The sequence below is a fragment of the Ovis canadensis genome, chromosome 12 (assembly GCF_042477335.2).
Source record: "Ovis canadensis isolate MfBH-ARS-UI-01 breed Bighorn chromosome 12, ARS-UI_OviCan_v2, whole genome shotgun sequence".
Taxonomy (NCBI): domain Eukaryota; kingdom Metazoa; phylum Chordata; class Mammalia; order Artiodactyla; family Bovidae; genus Ovis; species Ovis canadensis.
Window position 1 is genome coordinate 86,550,898 of NC_091256.1, and position 19,750 is coordinate 86,570,647.

The following is a 19,750-nucleotide window of genomic DNA, read 5'->3' on the forward strand; positions in this document are numbered from 1 at the left end:
GCCAACTAAGTTCCGTCTAGTCAAGGCTATGGTTTTTCCTGTGGTCATGTATGGATGTGAGAGTTGGACTGTGAAGAAAACTGAGCGCTGAAGAATTGATGCTTTTGAACTGTGGTGTTGGAGAAGACTCTTGAGAGTCCCTTGGACTGCAAGGAGATCCAACCAGTCCATTCTGAAGGCGATCAACCCTGGGATTACTTTGGAAGGAATGATGCTAACGCTGAAGCTCCAGTACTTTGGCCACCTCATGCGAAGAGTTGCCTCATTGGAAAATACTCTGATGCTGGGAAGGATTGAGGGCAGGAGGAGAAGGGGACGGCAGAGGATGAGATGGCTGGATGGCATCACGGACTCCATGGATGTGAGTCTGAGTGAACTCCGGGAGATGGTGATGGACAAGGAGGCCTGGCGTGCTGCGATTCATGGGGTCGCAAAGAGTCGGACACAACTGAGTGACTGAACTGAACTGAACTAGATTAAAACAATATAATAGGGCAGTCAAATAGTGTTGCTTTTAACTCCCAGTTTAGCCTGGATAAATAACAATCTAAATGAAAGGTAATCAAACAGGGTATTTGAATTAGACACCTATCCAGCTTCTTAAAACTACCTAAGCTACACAGACAAATGAAACATTTACCATAACATTTTCAGTGACTACAGTTTTCAAGTCTCCACAGCTAACCATTTTAAATTTAATCTTGGCCATTTGTCCATTCTAGGCATAGGGTACATCTAGGGAGGGAAGGCTCATGACTTGCTGCAGCACTTAAACCTCTAGTCCCACAGAAATTTTCTTAAATCATAATAGCTGAAGTGACCACCGTGGCTACTCTTCTTGAGTTGATATTAGCAGCAGATAAAGACATTTTTAGTGAAGAAATTCTACCTGAATGGCATACAGGTGCACACAGTTTTTTCATTTTTTTTTAAGTCAGCGTGTAAAATAGAGTACAAAAAAACTTCACACAAGTATGTCAAGAGTGAGAAGGACCAGTAAATGAAAGAAACGTGCTTTAATGTACCCTCTCTGTCCGCTCTGCAGAATATTTGTACAGGCAGGCAGTAACTATTCCAACGGCAATAACTACAAGAAACCAGGAAACAAGGGACATGTAATTGAAAAATCACTGCCAAGTTTCAAAATCTAGCAGAAGAAATAAATGTTGGTTAGATTTCCATGGTCAGAAAATGATATTTTATTTAAGCAAGTACACATTTTTATTCTGTTTTGTCTCTTCACTATCTGAGTCCAACTCTCTGGAATCACTTACACGGTTCACAGTAAGTCAGAGAAGCCCTTGATTAATTTCAAAGATGACCCACAGCATATTTGGGGTGTAAACTCATATGGCTATGCATCTTGAAACAACATATATTATTTAGGGTTTGTTAGTAAGTGGGCGTATAGAATATAAAAGAATATATACAAGATAGTATATTACATGAAAGTTTATGTTTTCCTAAACTGGTTTACTTAATTTCACACTATTAAAACTAAAGAAACTGAAAAATCACTAAAAAATTAATGCACTTCTTCAGAGTGATATCTTGATTTAAGTGGTATCAAAGTTTGGAATACTTACGTACAGAAAGAATAATCACACCAACGACTGCTGCGTCTGGGAAAAACAAAAACACTTTGATGATAATTGAGCGTGTAGGTGTCTCCAAGTAGCGGTTGCACCCTAATGTGTAGATCAGCTATAATTACAGCAAAGAAAGAATTATCAATCTACTTTTAGCATGACTGCAAATGCATCCATGTCTTTCTGACCCCAGAACCTTTCGAAATAGATTCCTTTTGAAATTCTTAACAAGACCCTTACATTTTAACATTGTGTGCTGTAGCTGTCATCCTAGGTTATTTAGTAAGGTAGCTGGAACAATTAGAATTCAGTAGATTAGAAGAAAAAATTGTTTTAAAACATTTTGTCCAATTATAGTTCAGTATTAAGTCTATCCCTTATGATTTTGCTAAGCATTTTACATACTTTTCCCCCAAAAGTGTGATTGTTTAATAAACCATAATGAAGTTCTAGAAATCTATCAAACATATGCTATTTGCCATCTTCACAAACAATAGCTTTATCTTATCATCACCCCTCTTTATTTCCCTGTCCCTGGAATTAAGATACAGTCCTAATTATAAGGAGATTTTCTCTAATAATGCAGATGAAACATCAGGGCATATGGATAAAAATTATACACTGAAATGTAAACATGCATTTTTAAAAAACTATCCAGAGAACAATAAATATACTACCAAATGTTAATTCTCAGAAACGTCTGTCAGTAGCTCCTCTGCTTCTAAACTACCATTATTTGTATTATCTAAAACTCAGACCATAAAATGTCATGTTAGGTCCTGCTCTTTTTATTCCATAAATATTATGAAGTAATAGCATCTGAAACAGAAGATATGAAGACGTGGCAAGAATACACAGAATAACTACACAAAAAAGATGCTAATGACCTGGGAAACCACAGCGGTGTGAGCACTCACCTAGAGCCAGACATCCTGGAGTCAAGCGGGCCTTAGGAAGCATCACTACGCACAAAGCCAGTGGAGGTGATGGAATTCCAGTTGAGCTGTTTCAAATCCTACAAGATGATGCTGTGAAAGTGCTGCACTCAATATGCCAGCAAATTTGGAAAACTCAGCAGTGGTCACAGGACTGGAAAAGGTCAGTTTTCATTCTAATCTCAAAGAAAGACAATGCCAAAGAATGTTCAAACTACCACACAATTGTCCTCATTTCACATGCTAGCAAAGTAATGCTCAAAATCCTTCAAGTCAGGTTTCAACAGTATGTGAACTGAGAACTTCCAGATGTTCAAGCTGGATTTAGAAAAAGGCAGAGGAACCAGAGATCAAATTGCCAACATCCATTAGATCATAGAAAAAACATAGGAAAAAACGTCTACTTCTGCTTCATTGACTACTCTCAAGCCTTTGACTGTGTGGATCACAACAAATCATGGAAAATTCTTCAAGAGATGGGAACACCAGACCACCTTACCTGCCTCCTGCAAAACCTGTATGCAGGTCAAGAAGCAATAATTAGAACCAGACATGAAACAATGGACTGGCTCAAAATTGGGAAAGCAGTCTGTCAAGGCTGTATCTTGTCACCCTGCTTATTTAACTTACATGCAGAGGACATCATGTGAAATGCCAGGCTGGATGAGGCAGAAGCTGGAATCAAGATTGTGGGGAGACATGTCAACAGCCTAAGATAGGCAGATGACACCATCCTTATGGCAGAAAGCGAAGGGGAACTAAAGAGCCTTTTGATGAAGGTGAAAGAAGAGAGTGAAGAAAGCTGGCTTAAAACTCAGTATTCAAAGGATGAAGATCATGGCATCTGTTCCCATCTCTTCATGGCAAATAGATGAGGAAACAACGGAAACAGTGACAGACTTTTTTTTCTTTGGCTCCAAAGTCACTGTGGACAGTGACTGCAGCCATGAAGTTAAAGACACTTGCTCTTTAGAAGTAAAACAGTGACAAACGTAGACAGCTTATTAAAAAGCAGAGACATTACTTTGCCTACAAAGGTCTGTCTAGTCAAAGTTATGGTTTTTTCAGTAGTCATGCATGGATGTAAGAGCTGGACAATAAAAAAGGCTGAGTGCCTAAGTTTGATGCCTTCAAACTGTGGTGTTGGAGAAGACTCTTGAGAGTCCCTTAGACAGAAACCAGAGTTCCAACCAGTCAATCCCAAAGGAAATCAACACTGAATATACATTGGAAGGACTGATGCTGAAGCTGAAGTTCCAATACTTTGGCCACCTGATGAAAAGAGTCAACTCATTGGAAGACCCTGGTGCTGGGAATGGTTGAAGGCAGGAAGAGAAGGGGACGACAGAGGATGAGACACTTGGATGGCATCACTGACTCAATGAGCGTGAGTTTGAGCAAACTTCGGGAGCTGGTGATGGACAGGGAAGCCTGGTGCGCTGCAGTCCATGGGGTCACAAAGAGTCGGACATGACTGAGCAACTGAACAGCAGCAAGAGTAGCCTCTGAAGATGGCCCTGAATTTATTTGGCATGGTGGCAGTCTGGCCACAGTTTTTAGAAGGGAAAATGTAACAAGCCTCAAGTGCATTATATAAAAAGATTAACCTGACTAAACTAGTCTAACCTAAAGAAAAACAATAGCTATTTCTCTTCATTTTCTTATCAAGAAATATTTATGTTTCACTTAACTGTCACCACTATACTTCACCAAGCTCTTAAACATATATTGTGTGAATTATGTGAGAAAAGATAAAGTGGGCAACTCCTGCCTGTTATAGAAAAAGAAAAAGTATTTCACTTGTCCACGAGGCTTGTGGATACAACATAGCAACAGAAAGAATACCTATCTACAAATCTTCATCACAAAATAACTCTCAAATGACAAGTGATACATTTTAATGTACACATGACCTTAGCATTTAAGAAAGTTACATCATCCTATTGGAAATCCAAAATTGTGACACTTCTTAAAAACTGTTATCTGCATGTCTACACATAATACTACTTACACTGGTCATGGGATTTGCACTATGAAAATAGTAATATATGTCAATAACCACCAATCTGTGACACGATGTTTCTTCTCTAATTACAGATCATTGACATAGTTTCATGTAGAACACTAGGGTTTCACAATGCAAGGTTATTTATAACCAAAATAATACCTAGGTCCTCTAAATATTCAGGCTCTAAGTCAACAGTTGGAGAGTCATGTGCTGAAAAAAGAAGAAAAAATGGGTATAAAAAAAAAGGTAGAAGAAGAAAATTATAAAGGTCAAAAGATCTATAAATTTAAGGAGTTTGATTTGTTTCTAAATTAAATCCTTAATTTCATTTTCCCCTGCATGAATTATATTAATGCTTCTCTTTAAAGCTAGTGTTATAAAATCATAAATTTATATTCAATGTCAAAGCATTCTTCTTCCTATCCATTAACATTTCCTAGGATATTTTGTGGTACAGAAAGCAAATTTGTCATTAGTATAATGCCAAAATTAGCTATGAATTTAATGTGGTTTCACTTAAAATTAAAAGACATAAGATGGCTTAAATATACTTTAAACATTTATCTGCAATAGACTGAAATTCAACCTAATAAAGATCATTTATGAAAACCCATAGCTAACAACATGCTCAACAGTGCTTTCGTGCTCACTCAGTCGTGTCTGACTCTGAGACCCCACGGACTGTTGCCCACCAGGCTCCTCTATTCATGGAATTTCCCAGGCAAGAATACCAGAGTGGGTTGCCATTTCCTACTCCAGGGGATCTTCCCAACCCAGGGATCAAACCTGTGTCTCCTGCGTTCTTTACCTGTGAGCCACCTGGGAAGACCCATACTCAGTAGTAAAAGACTGATTCTTTTCCCTTAAGTCACCATACAGGATGCCCACATTCTCCATTTCTATCAACATAAAATGAAATTTTAATTTCTTTTTCTTGCCTAATCAGAGCAATTAGACAAGGAAAAGCATCCAAACTGGGGAAGAAGAAATAAGATGATCTTGTTCCACATTAAATAATCTTTTAAGTGGAAAACTCTAAAGATTATACATACATACAAATGCACAAATACACACCAATTAGAAAAATTAATTCAACAAAGTTGGAAGCTATAAAATCAACAAATAAAAATCAGTTGCAGTTCTATACACTACCAATGAACAATCTAAAAGTGAAAGTGTAAGTTGCTCAGTCGTGTCTGACTTTTTGCCACCCCATGGACTATACAGCCCAAGGAATTCTCTAGGCCAGAATACAGAAGTGGGTAGCTTTTCTCTTCTCCAGGGGATCTTCCCAACCCAGGGATCAAACCCAAGTCTCCTACACTGCAGGCAGATTCTTTGCCAGCTGAGCTACAACAATCAAAAAGAAAATTTTAAAAATCCAATAAAGTAGCATCAAGAAAGATAAAATACAAGAGGACTAAAAGTGACCAAAGAGGTGAAAGCCTTGCACACTGAACTACAAAGCATTGCTTACAGAAATTGAAGAAGACATAAAAATATGAAAGCAAATCCTGCATTCATGGATTGGAAGACAATATTCTAAAGATGTTAATACCGTAAAAAGCAAATATACAGATTAAATGCAACCCTTTGACCATACTGAAAATGCACTTTTCATAAAGAGGCAAATTAAACCTGTAATTTATATGGAATCTCAAGGGAGTAGAATAGACAAGAAAATCTCTTACTAAGGAAATGCAAAGTAGAAAAGACTCATTTTTTCTAATTTCAGAATTTACTTAAAAAACTACAATAATCAAAACAAACTTGTATAATCGTAGAGGAAAAACACACAGACCAATACATCAGAATAGAGAGCCCAGACACAACAGGATATACTGCACAGCACAGGGAAATACAGCTATTATTTTGTAATAACTTTAAATGGAGTATGATCTTTAAAAATAAAAAAATCCCTATGTTGTACACCTGAAAATAATACTGTAAAACAGCTATATTTCAATTAAAAAAAAAAAAAAAGAACAGAAAGCCCAGAAATAAACTTTCACTTTTATTGTCAAAAGACACTTCACAAGGGTACTAAGAAAATTTAATGGTGAAAGGGCAATCTTTAAAAAAATGAATCTTGGAAAACTGGATGTATGTTAGTCGCTCAGTCGTATCCAACTCTTTGCAATCCCATGGACTATAGCTCGCTAGGCTCCTCTGTCCTTGGGATTCTCTAATCAAGAACACTGGAGTGTGTTGCCATTCCCTTCTCAGGGGATCTTCATGACGCAGGGATCAAACCCAGGTCTCCCGCATTGCAGGCGGATTCTCTACCAGCTGTGCCACCAGGGAAGCCTGATTTCAGTACTGACCACCTGGTGATGTCCATGTGTAGAATCCTCTCTTGTGTTTTTGGAAGAGGGTGTTTGCTATGAGCAGTGTGACCTCTTGACAAAACTCTGTTAGCCTTTGCCCTGCTTCATTTTGTACTCCAAGACTAAACTTGCCTTTTACTCCAGGTATCTTTTGGCTTCCTACTTTTGCAATCCAATCAAGGACATCCGTGTTTTGTTTTGTTTTGTTTTGTTTTGAGTTGGTTCTAAAAGGTCTTGTTGGTCTTCAAAGAATTGTTCAGCTTCTTCAGTGTTAGTGATTGGGGCATAGACTTTGATTGCCATGATGTTGAATGGTTTGCCTTGGAAACAACAGAGATCATCCTGTCATTTTTGATTAAAGAGATTAGATCTGGTATATAGAGTTCTGAAGAGGTATGGAAGGAGGTTCCAAACATTGCACAGGAGGTGGTGATCAAAACCATCCCAAAGCAAAAGAAATGCAAGAAGGCAAAGTCATTGTCTGAGGAGGCTTTACAAATATTTGAGAAAAGAAGAGAAGCAAAAGACAAAGGAGAAATGGAAAGATTTCCATTTCTGCATCTGAATGCAGAGTTCCAGAGAATAGCAAGGAGAGATAAGAAAGTTTTCATAAGTAAACAGTGCAAAGGAATAGAGGAAGCCAATAGAATAGGACAGATTCGTCACACTGTTTATTTAATGTCTGTGCAGAGTACCTCATAAGAAATGTCTGGCTGGATGAATCACAAGCTGTAACCAAGATTTCTGGGAGAAATATCAACACCCTCAGATGTGCAGATGATACCACTCTAATGGCAGAAAGTGAAGAGGAACTAAAGAGCTTCTTGATAAGTGTGAAAGAGGAGAGTGGAAAAGCTGGTTTAAAACTCAACATTCAAAAAATGAAGATCATGGCATCTGGTCTCATCTCTTCACGGCAAATAGATGGGGAAACAGTGGCAGATTTCATTTTCTTGGGCTCCAAAATCAGTGTGGATAGTGATTGCAGCCATGAAATTAAAAATGCTTGCTCCCTGGAAGGAAAGGTATGAAAAACCTAGGCAGTGTATTAAAAAGCAGAGATATCATTTTGCCAACAAAGGTCTGTATAGTCAAAACTTTGCCAGTAGTCATGTATGGATGTGAGAGTTGACCACAAAGAAGGTCGTGAAAATTGAAGTCCCATACTCAGTAGTAAAAGATTGATTCTTTTCCCTTAAGTCACCATACAGGATGCCCACATTCGCCATTTCTATCAACATAAAATGAAATTTTAATTTCTTTTTCTTGCCTAATCAGAGCAATTAGACAAGGAAATGCATCCAAACTGGGGAAGAAGAAATAAGATGATCTTGTTCCACATTAAATAATCTTTTAAGTGGAAAACTCTTAAAGTGGAATGCAGGATTTGCTTTCATATTTTTATGTCTTCTTCAATTTCTGTAAGCAATGCTTTGTAGTTCAGTGTGCAAGGCTTTCACCTCTTTGGTCACTTTTAGTCCTCTTGTATTTTATCTTTCTTGATGCTACTTTATTGGATTTTTAAAATTTTCTTTTTGATTGTTGTAGCTCAGTGAAAGTTGAAGGTGTTAATCTCCAGCAGGCAGATTCTATACAGTCTGAGCCAACAGAGAAGCCCCCAAAAGGTTGAGCACCTATGAGTTGATGCTTTTGAATTGTGGTGAGACTCTTGAGCGTCCCTTAGATTAAAAAAAAAGGAGAGCAGACCAGTCAATCCTAAAGGAAACAAACCCTGAATATTTGTTGGAAGGACTGATGTTGAAGATGAAGGTCCAATACTTTGGCCACCTGATGTGAAGAGCTGACTCACTGGGAAAGACCCCAATGCTGGGAAAGACTGAGGGGAGGAGGGGAAGGGGGCAACAGAGGATGAGACAGTTGGATAGCATCACCGACTCAATGGACATGAATTTGAGCAAGCTCCAGGAGACGGTAAAGGACTGGGAAGTCTGGCATCCTGCTGTCCATGGGGCTGCAAAGAGTCAGGCACGACTTAGCGACCGAACAACAACAAATGGATGAAAATGACCTGAAAAGAAGAATAAGTGATCTTTACAACTAAAGATATAAAGAAGGAACCAGTGTGAGCCAGGAAAGAGGACCAGACACATGGTATAAACAAGACATGTAGCTCTGGGGAGCCGACCCACAAACTGTGGCAATCATTATAATTGCAGAAGCTCTCCCCACAAAAGGAGGGGTCTGGGTTTCACATGGGATTCCCCAGGCTGGGGGTCCTGCACCAGGAAAACGAGCACCGCCTACCCCAGAATATTTGGCTTTGAAGGCCAGCATGGCATACTTTTGGGAGATCCAGGGAGTTTTAGGAAATAGAGACTCCACTCTGAAGGGTGCAAATAAAATGTTATACACTCTTGAGACCCAGGGCCAAAGCAGCAAGTTGAAAAGATCTTGGTTCAGATCTACTCGCTGATCTTGGAGAGGCAGAGGACAGTGAGGACTCACTCTGGGGACCAGAGGCTGGCAGTAGCCACTGTTAGGAGCTCGTGCCACGAAGACTCCGGTGCTGGCAAGCATCGTTTTGAAATCCTCACTCTATCTTACTAGCTCCAAGATTGTGATATGACCCTTCCCCCCAGGAAGGTGGGCACAATGGTCTCAACACCACAGAGTGAGCAGTTACTGGACTGGCAACACAACCCCACCCACAAGCAGGGAAGTGTCATCTTGCGTCCTCCGGGACCCATCCTTGCCCTCCAGCGGGTCCAGGACCTGCCCCAGTACGCTGCAGTCAGACCCTAGGCCCTGGCTCTCCTCACCAGGGGGCCAGCACGAGTCCTGGAACCCCACGGGCAGCAGCCCCACCAACTGCAGCCTGATACCAGCTCCAGGAACTGTCAGCCCCTCCGCCAGCTTCCCCAAGGTCAGACCCCATTCACCAGCAGGACAAGAACAGCTCCAGGACACCCTGACACTATAGTCAGCTACGTCAGGAAATGGCCAGCCCACCAGGACCCTCCAGGCCTCAGGCCTATGGACCAGAAGGCTGACACTTGCTCTGAGGCTCATAGCCTGTTTCCCCAGCTCTACTGAGTCAGCCAGTACTAGCCCTGCTACAGTAGAATCATCCACATCTGCCATAAACAGTTAAAAGATAGCAAAATGAAAACATGTAAAATACAATGGGACAAACATTAAATGTGATGGGATGGAGTAAAAATGCAGTGTTGTTAGAATTAGTTCGAAATTAAGAGTTTAGCAACTAAAATAACCATATGTTGGATATTTGTAAATCTCATGAGAATTACAAAACAAAAGTCTATCATAGATACACCCATAAGAAAGAGTAAGGAATCCAACATAACACTAAATGTAGTCATCAGAGCACAAGTGAAGAGAGGGAAAGAAAAAAGGAACAAAATGAACTGTGAGTTTAAGAGCTGAAATCACGAAACTCTTTAAGGAGGACACGGAGGAGAGCTTCAGGATGTGGGGTCTGGCAGTGATTTCTCAGATGTGTCACCAAAAGCACAGACACCCTGGGTTTCCTCAAAACCAAACACAGCTGTTTACAAAGGGACACTGTCATCAGAGAGTGAGCAGGCCACAGAATGGAAGGGAACTGCATTACATATCTGATAAAGGATTCAGTTCAGTTCAGTTCAGTCACTTAGTCGTGTCCGACTCTTTGTGACCGCATGAATCGCAGCACGCCAGGCCTCCCTGTCCATCACCAACTCCCGGAGTTCACTCAGACTCACATCCATCGAGTCAGTGATGCCATCCAGCTATCTCATCCTCTGTCGTCCCCTTCTCCTCCTGCCCCCAATCCCTCCCAGCATCAGAGTCTTTTCCAATGAGTCAACTCTTCGCATGAGGTAGCCAAAGTACTGGAGCTTCAGCGTTAGCATCATTCCTTCCAAAGAAATCCCAGGGTTGATCTCCTTCAGAATGGACTGGTTGGATCTCCTTGCAGTCCAAGGGATCTTCAAGAGTCTTCTCCAACACCACAGTTCAAAAACATCAATTCTTTGGTGCTCAGCCTTCTTCACAGTCCAACTTTCACATCCATACATGACCACTGGAAAAACCATAGCCTTGACTAGACGGACCTTAGTTGGCAAAGTAATGTCTCTGCTTTTGAATATACTATCTAGGTTGCTCATAACCTTTCTTCCAACAAGTAAGCGTCTTTCAATTCCATGGCTGCAATCACCATCTGCAGTGATTTTGGAGCCCCCGAAAATAAAGTCTAACACTGTTTCCACTGTTTCCCCATCTATTTGCCATGAAGTGATGGGATCGGATGCCACAATCTTCATTTTCTGAATGTTGAGCTTTAAGCCAACTTTTTCACTCTCCTCTTTTACTTTCATCAAGAGGCTTTTTAGTTCCTCTTCACTTTTTGCCATAAGGGTGGTGTCATCTGCATATCTGAGGTTATTGATATTTCTCCCAGCAATCTTGATTCCAGCCTGTGTTTCTTCCAGTCCAGTGTTTCTTATAATGTACTCTGCATAGAAGTTAAATAAGCAGGGTGACAATATACAGCCTTGACATACTCCTTTTCCTATTTGGAACCAGTCTGTTGTTCCATATCCAGTTCTAACTGTTGCTTCCTGGCCTGCATACAGATTTCTCAAGAGGCAGGTCAGGTGGTCTGGTATTCCCATCTCTTTCAGAATTAACTCATTGGAAAAGACTCTGATGCTGAGGGGGTAGGAATTGTGGGCAGGAGGAGACGGGGACAACCGAGGATGAGATGGCTGGATGGCATCACTGACTCGATGGACGCGAGTCTGAGTGAACTCTGGGAGTTGGTGATGGACAAGGAGGCCTGGTGTGCTGCGATTCATGGGGTCGCAAAGAGTCGGACACGACTGAGCGACTGAACTGAACTGAACTGAAGGGATTAACCCTCAACATATATTATGAGCTTTTAAAAACTGAAAAAAGATCCAATTCAAAATTGGGCAAAGGACTTGAACAGACATTTCTCCAGAGAAGATATAGAAAAGACCAACAACATGCACATGAAGAGATAATCACTAATAATTGCAGAAATGCAAAGAAAAACCACAGTGAGATACTACTTCTCATATATTGGTATGGATTGTATCAAAAAACAAGAAACAACAAGTGCTGGCAAAAAGATGGAGAAATCAGAACTTTTATGCATCACTGGAGGGAACAGAAAATAGTGCAGCTGCTATGGAAGACTCTATGGCTGTTCCTCAAAAAAAATAAACATAGGCCTACTATATAACCCAGCAATTTATTCCTAGGTACATAACCACCAAAATTAAAAATCGGGACTCAGATACTTGAATGCCAATGTTCAGAGCAGCGTTATTCAGAATATCCAACAGATGGAAACAAACCAAGGGTCTTTCAATGAATGAATGAATTAAGGAAATGTGGGTTATATAATGAAATATTATTAAGTTACAAAAGTAATAAAGTTCTGATACATGCTACAAGGTGGATGAACCTTGAAAACATTAGGCGAAGTGAAATAAACCAGAAGTGATTCCAAGTCTGTGAGGTACCTAGAACACTGAAATTCATAGATGCAGAGAAGAGGCAATGGTTAGCAGGGCTGGAGGAGGGAGAATGGAGAAATTGTTTCATAGGCATAATGTTTCATTTTGAGGTGATGAAAAGCATTTGGAAATAGATGGTAGTAATGGCTGCACAAACATGTGAATATACTTAATGCCACTGAAATGTACAATTAAACTAGGTTAAAATGTCAGTAAAATAAAATAGAAGTGGGTCTAGAAAAATTAACACAGAGAGTAGCCTGAACATCTGAAAAGGAAGTGTTCTGCCAGATATTAAATGCATCATTGTGCTATAATCAAAGCATCGCTTTGGTGCTGGGGCAGGAATGGGCAGAATTCAAGGGAACAGAAAGATCAGATCACGCATGAATTTAACGTGTGATAAAAACTGGCACTTTCACAAGCTGGAAAGGAGACGACTTACTCAACAAACGGTGCTGCTTCTCATTGGGGTCGGGACCAGCCCAACAGCGAACTGACCTGAGGGAGCGGTGCCACAGAAGAATGAGGAAAAATAAGGCTCAGAAATAAAGCGGGGATCAGAGGGCTGATGCCATTCACAGGCAAAAGCCCAGATCCTAATCTTTGCATGCCTTTTAATGTTGAGGTCTACTTCCTTCTACAGATAAGCTCTAGAGATATCTGTTCTTTACAATCTCAGATCCCAGATAAAGATTAACAAAGCACAGTCCTCAATGTCAAACCTTCAGGCCTTTCATGACTTTGTTTATCTAGACACACCCTTTCTCAGCAACTCCCTTACGGCTCTGGTTACGGGAACAGTCACTAATGGTTTTCCATCACTCACATCAGTACTTCAACATCTTGTTTTCAAGATGTCTTTCCACAATGTACTTTTTACTGCTCCCAGCCCTTCATCTGGGAGTGATGAGAAAGTCATTTTTATTTTTCAAAGAGGCCCTGTTACTCATAGTACAGGCCTGTGCACAGCATATTCCCTATAATTGGATGAAGGTCGGTGGAATGAGGAGAGGCGCAATCTCATTTCCCATACCATAAAGAATGTGAGATGAATCAATGATCTAACGCAACCACACAGTCACATTGTGGAAACATTTCTATAATTTAGCATGGAGAAGATCTGAAACTTTTTTTAAGACAGACACAACACTCATAGTCATTAGGGAAAACATCAGCACATCCAACTTCCTATTAATGTAAAAATTCTGTGCTAATTACCACTGAGATAATAGTCGAGTGAAATATGGTACATGTTAAAATCATCATTTAAAAAGATGGGAATAAATCTAGCTACAGCTCCAGTTCAAGTGGAAAAAGTGCAAATTTCTGAAACATGAATAGCATAATGACGTTTTTTGGATAAAAAAAGGAAAAAATGCTAAAATATGTATAAAAATAAGAATGCTGATGTGTAGAAATAGATTAAAAAGACACCCTAAACTCTAAAGATATTAGCTTAGATAATAGATCAGAGAAATAAGAATGCTGATGTGTAGAAACAGATTAAAAAGACACCCTAAACTCTAAAGATATTAGCTTAGATAATAGATCAGAGAAATAAGAATGCTGATGCGTAGAAACATATTAAAAAGACACCCTAAACTCTAAAGATATTAACTTAGGTAATAGATCAGAGGAAGAGGGGGAGAACTAATCACTCTGTATGCTTTTGCAACGTTTGTGATTAGCTCAGATGGTAAAGAATCACCTGCAATGCAGGAGACCCGGGTTTGATCCCTGGGTCGGGAAGATCCCCTGGAGAAGGAAACGGCAACTCACTCTAGTACTCTTGCCTGGAGAATCCCATGGATGGAGGAGCCTGGTGGGCTACAGTCCATGGGGTCACAAAGAGTAGGACAGGACTGTGTGACTAACTTTCAACTTTCACTTTTCATATTAGTATCTACTTATATAATTAAAAGTTGCAGAAAGGAATCTATAGGAAATAGAATAAAATCTTAAAAGAAAACTGACTAGTAAAATAAGGCAAAGAAGAAACCTAGAAGAAAATTCCACTTCATGTTAAAAGAGCTTAAATAATAAATTGACCAAAAAAAAATTTCAGAAACCACATAGAAAAATGAACAAAGTACCAAAATACATGACAGCTGACAAAAAATTCAGCTTTATTGATAATTTAAAAATGCAAATTAGTACATTACATCACTTTCGCGCATCACCTTATTAAACTCTAACCAGTGTTAGCAAGATAAAGAGGCACCGAACCTGCGTGACTTGATGCTGCAGCTGTAGTTGGACGAAGACCTGGAAAAATTGATTTGATTCAATTCACCCATTTCATCAATACAAAATTATAGATTTAATTCTGATGTTTCATTCTTTAAGATTATTTCCCAAAATGAATTACTTCTCAGAATGAAAAATATGCATCCTTTCCAAACTATGCTATTCTACTTCTGGAAAGTTAACCTAAATGTATATTATTAACATAAGTACATAAGAATGCATACATAAAAATGCCTACTATAGCTTCGTATTAGAAATTAACAAATAAAAAATCATAAAGATCATGTATTCAGAATAAATATACAATGTTTTAAAAATACCATCCACAGAGTGTCATACTACATCTTTTGTATCCTTTCTATTTCACCTCGTGTTTTGCCCACACTTTTTCATAAACACATAATCACATCTCCCTGGAAGGGCATAAAATTCCCAGGTGGCACTGTGGTAAAGAATCCACCTGCTAACGCAAGAGACGAAAGAGATGGGGGTGTCCCTGGGTCTGGAAGATGCCCTCGAGAAGGAAATGGCAATTCACTTCAGTGTTCTTGCCTGGAAAATTCCATGGACAGAGGAGCCTGGCAGGCTACAGTTAACGGGGTCACAGTCAGATGCAACTGAGCACACACACATAATCACAGCTACTTTATACCATTATATTTCACTAATGGTCCTTTTCATAGTCTTTTTCTAACTGATGATAAAAACTCATGTTCTGATGACAAAAACTCTAACTCATGTCCTCTCATGAGGAATTTTGATTTTTATATTTTAAAAAAGGTCCCTGTAATTTACTTTCTTTATAAACTTGTCCTCACAATTCTGTCTTCTTTTAAACACTAAACTGGATCAGTGTTTTATAAAGGCTTTATGAAATGCTTACAGTCAACTCTTTCAAAAGAGCATATCAATATAGTTACCACAGTGCATATTCCCATTAGGAACAGGTGATTAAACATTGGTGGGTCAATGAGTGAATATATGCAATCTTTATATATCATCCCCCCAAAAAAAAACCCTCTTTCCCCACAAAACTTCACAGCACTCACCAAGGTACTCAATGAATAAACTCAGTGAGGGTACCAGGTTTATAGGAATTATAAAAAGATGTTCCAATTACCATGTTAACATGAATAATGCCCCTCACTTCCTCAAAATGTTAGGGCAGAAGAAAAAAAACAAACAAGAAGGCAGTAAGCGACATTTGTTTGAGTCATTAAACAATGGGAAACTGGAACCTATAGCAATGATATAACTTGTGAGCCAAGCCACACTAGGACCCTGAGTGAGGTCTGCCCAGGCTAATGCTGTTCCCACTGTTCTCCTTGTCTCTTGCTTCTGCTGAAACCTAAGAGAAGCCAAAGAGAGCAGCCCTGGAATCAGGAAGGTAATTCCTTCTACCACATCAAAGTCTCTCAAGTCTTAGGCAAGAGTAACTGCTCAGTTCCTGTCCCTGCCAGAAAACCTCCATTTCATTTCAATAAATAAGGGCAAGTCTTACAAATGTATGTTAGTATACTACTTATGTAATTAAAAGTTGTAAAAAGCAATCTATATTCAGTAGTATAAAATCTTATAATTTTATACAACTGACTAGTAAAAATAAGGCAAAGAAAAAAACTAGAAAAAAATTCCGCTTCATGTTAAAAGGCTTTTAATGTGCATAATGAATTCTGATAAGTCAACAAGATAATTACTTCTGAAATCACATAGTTAAATGCACAGAGGTGCAAAAATAAGTGAAAGTAGATAAAAAAATTCAGCTTCATTGGTAATTTAAAAAGCAAAGTTAGCATAGGATATCATTTTTCACCCAACGCCTTATTAAGTTCTAACTGTGTAGATAGGCAGTGGCACCCCACTCCAGTACTCTTGCCTGGAAAATCCCATGGACGGAGGAGCCTGGGAGGCTGCAGTCCATGGGGTCGCTAAGAGTCGGACACGACTGAGCGACTTCACTTTCACTTTTCACTTTCATGCATTGGAGAAGGAAATGGCAACCCACTCCAGTGTTCTTGCCTGGAGAATCCCAGGGACCGGGGAGCCTGGTGGGCTGCCGCCTATGTGGTCGCACAGAGTCGGACACAACTGAAGCGACCTAGCAGCAGCCTAGCAGTAGCATGTAGATAGGATAAAGAGGTACTCAACCTGTCGAAGTTGGCACTGTAGTTGTATTTGGACGAGGACCTGGAAAAATAAATTTAATTCATCAGTCTCATCAGTACAAAATTATAGAATTGATTTTGGTTTTTCAGTTTTTAAAAAATTATTTCTCAAAATGAAAAATAGATTTATTTTCCAAACTCTGTTATTCTACTTCTGGGAAGTTAATCTAAATATACATTTATATAAGTACATAAAATTGTATACATAAGAATGTTCACCATATAGCTCTGTATTATGTAGAAGGTAACAAATAATAAATTATAAAAATCTTGTCTTCCCACTCTTTCTCCTGTTCTTGCTTCTGCTGCAACCAAAGAAAGAAGATAGAGATAGCAGCTCTGAAGTCAGGAAGACAATTCCTTCCACCATATCAAAATAGTCTCTCAAGTCTTAGGAAGAGTAGCTGATCAGTTCCTGTCCCTGCCAGAAAACCTCTATTTCATTTCAATAAATAAGGACAAATCTTATAAATGTATGTTAGTATACTATTTATGTAATTAAAAGTTATAAAAAGCAATCTATATTCAATAGTATAAAATCTTACAATTTTATACAAGTGACTAGTAAAATAAGACAAAAAAAAAAACCTAAAAGAAAATTCCACTTCATGTTAAAAGGGCTTTAACTTATAATGAGTTCTGATAAGTTAACAAGAAAATACTTCTGAAACCACACAAAAAAAATGAACAGAGGTCCAAAAATCAGTGAAAGGAGATTTAAAAATTCAGCTTCATTGATAATTAAAAATGCAAAATTAGCACAGGATATCATTTTTCACCCATCGCCTTATTAAGTCCTAACTGTGTAGATAGGATAAAGAGGTACTAGACCTGTCGAACTTGGCACTGCCGTTGTGCTTGGACGAGGACCTGGAAAAATAAATTCATCAGTCTCATCAGTACAAAATATAGAATCGATTTTGGTTTTTCACTTTTTAAAAGATTATTTCTCAAAATGAAAAATAGATTTATTTTCCAAACTCTGTTATTCTACTTCTGGGAAGTTAACCTAAATATACAATTATATAAGTACATAAAATTGTACACGTAAGAATGTTCACTATAGCTTTGTATTATGTAGAAGGTAAATCATAAAAATCCCGTCTTCCCACTCTTTCCCTTGTCTCTTGCTTCTGCTGCAACCAAAGAGAAGAGACAGCAGCCCTGAAGTCAGGAAATATCAAAATAGTCGTTCAAGTCTTAGGAAGAGTAGCTAATCAGTAGTCGCTGCCAGAAAGTCTCTATTTCATTTCAATAAGTAGGGACTTTTCCTGCCCTTCGGTTGTTATAAAACTTATTTTCTGCTGCCACACACACACAGACAAAAGCCAAGTAAAGAGAAAAATAATAATTGCATGGGTTGGCAGGTGTTGGGGGTGAGGAGTAGAAACACCAGTCTTGTTCTGAAGACAGCAGAAATTTCTCAGTTAAAATTACACTATTTAAAAAGAACCAAATTCCTTATTGGCAGGAAAATGAAACACATTCCTGGACCCAGATGATACCCTGTACAGGTGTCAACAGGTCACTTTTAAAGTGAATAAATTATCGATGTTGATGATACAGAAAACATACATGTTAAAAACCAGTAGCTGCGGATCTTCCTCTATACTAATACTAATTACAGTGAAACTGGGCGCTGGCAGAGCTCCCTTTAAGAGCTTTCTAGACGCCAGGCCCTGTGCCAAATGCTTTAGATGCATCCCATTGTAACTTTACTATCACACAGTGAGGGAGGCATTCAACCGTTACCCGTGTACGTAAACAAGTTTATACACATTACCTAAGTTTACAGATCTGGTTTAGTAAATAATTTTAGACTAAGTGCAAAAATGGCTGTAAATGCATTCTCCCTCCTTCTATGACCAAAAATTACAGTGAGTGTAAGTCACCAGACATTTAAAGGATTTTGAAAATTCACAAAGAATTAAAAGGATATTGACAAGTATGAGCAGGGCTTTATGAAACCTGAAGCACGGGTGGTTGAAGGCTTACCAGTAGCAGCAACTGGCACTGGAAAACAAAAACATAAGCTCATTGGATTACTTGGAATTTATCACTTTCTTTTCATTTGCATACTTATTTATATAAAAATGTAATTGCTTTAATTTACACCGAAAAATGTTTCCTATCCATCTTACATGTAAAGATGCTGAACAAGAGAAATTTATGCAGCTGTGATGTACATAACATCACATTTTAAGAGCCTATAAAAGCACAGAAAAATCAAAACAGCCGCTTTCTTTGTGAATTAGTTGTCATGCATGTAACATGGAAATGGCTATAAGAGAGAGATCAGTACTAAAACTGTTTCTTTTCTGTTATTCTGTATCATTGAGATTTATTGTAAAAAAAAAAAATCACAATAAGGAGAAAAACACCTTCATACCTTTAGTACATGTTGGTATCTCGGGCTCCCAAGTACTGTTTGCATTACAGACAATTGTGTTGCTGCCATGAAGAGAAAAACCCTGGTTACATTGAAATACAACTTGCGCTTTGTAGTAAAATTTTCTTCTAAATCCTGATAATATCATTCCATGTTCAACAACTGGATAGTCACATTTGACCACTGAAAAGGGGAAAAATTCCAAAATTAATGGAAATATGCTTCACATAGGAGCAAAAATCTAGTGCAAAGTAATAATTACCAGTGGGAAGAAAGAAGCAAAGAATGAAAGGTAGGATGCTAATTGGAAAAAAAAAAAAAGACTTTATTTGTGCATTTGACTTTAGGGAAACAGATTTAGAGGAATCTAATAATGTTTTTCTACTAGGAACAGACCATCATTATAGTTTATTGACTTTTCTACTTTTTTTTTCCCCCCAGTGCTGGCAAGTTTTGAAAAGGTCTGACTATCAGATACAAATTCAGGGTAAGTTCAAAAGTGACTTTTGCTATTCTTCAGCTCTAGGATTTTTTTCAGCTCATGCTGAGGCTAATTACATACCTTGTTCTTTTAGAAAGATAG

General features: G+C 38.7%; 1 protein-coding gene across 1 annotated transcript in view; it reads right to left on the reverse strand.

The window, feature by feature from the left end:
• Positions 1-14,475: 14,475 nt before the first annotated feature.
• LOC138415858 (membrane cofactor protein-like) overlaps positions 14,476-19,750 on the reverse strand; it is a 44,971-nt gene continuing 39,696 nt past the window's right edge. The window contains exons 8-12 of the mRNA XM_069544397.1: positions 19,168-19,350; positions 18,774-18,791; positions 17,610-17,648; positions 16,762-16,800; positions 14,476-14,631 (exon numbers count right to left, since the gene is read on the reverse strand). Of these exons, the coding sequence (XP_069400498.1) occupies positions 14,558-14,631; positions 16,762-16,800; positions 17,610-17,648; positions 18,774-18,791; positions 19,168-19,350 (353 nt within the window). The 3' untranslated portion in view covers positions 14,476-14,557. The remainder of the gene's footprint in view (positions 14,632-16,761; positions 16,801-17,609; positions 17,649-18,773; positions 18,792-19,167; positions 19,351-19,750) is intronic.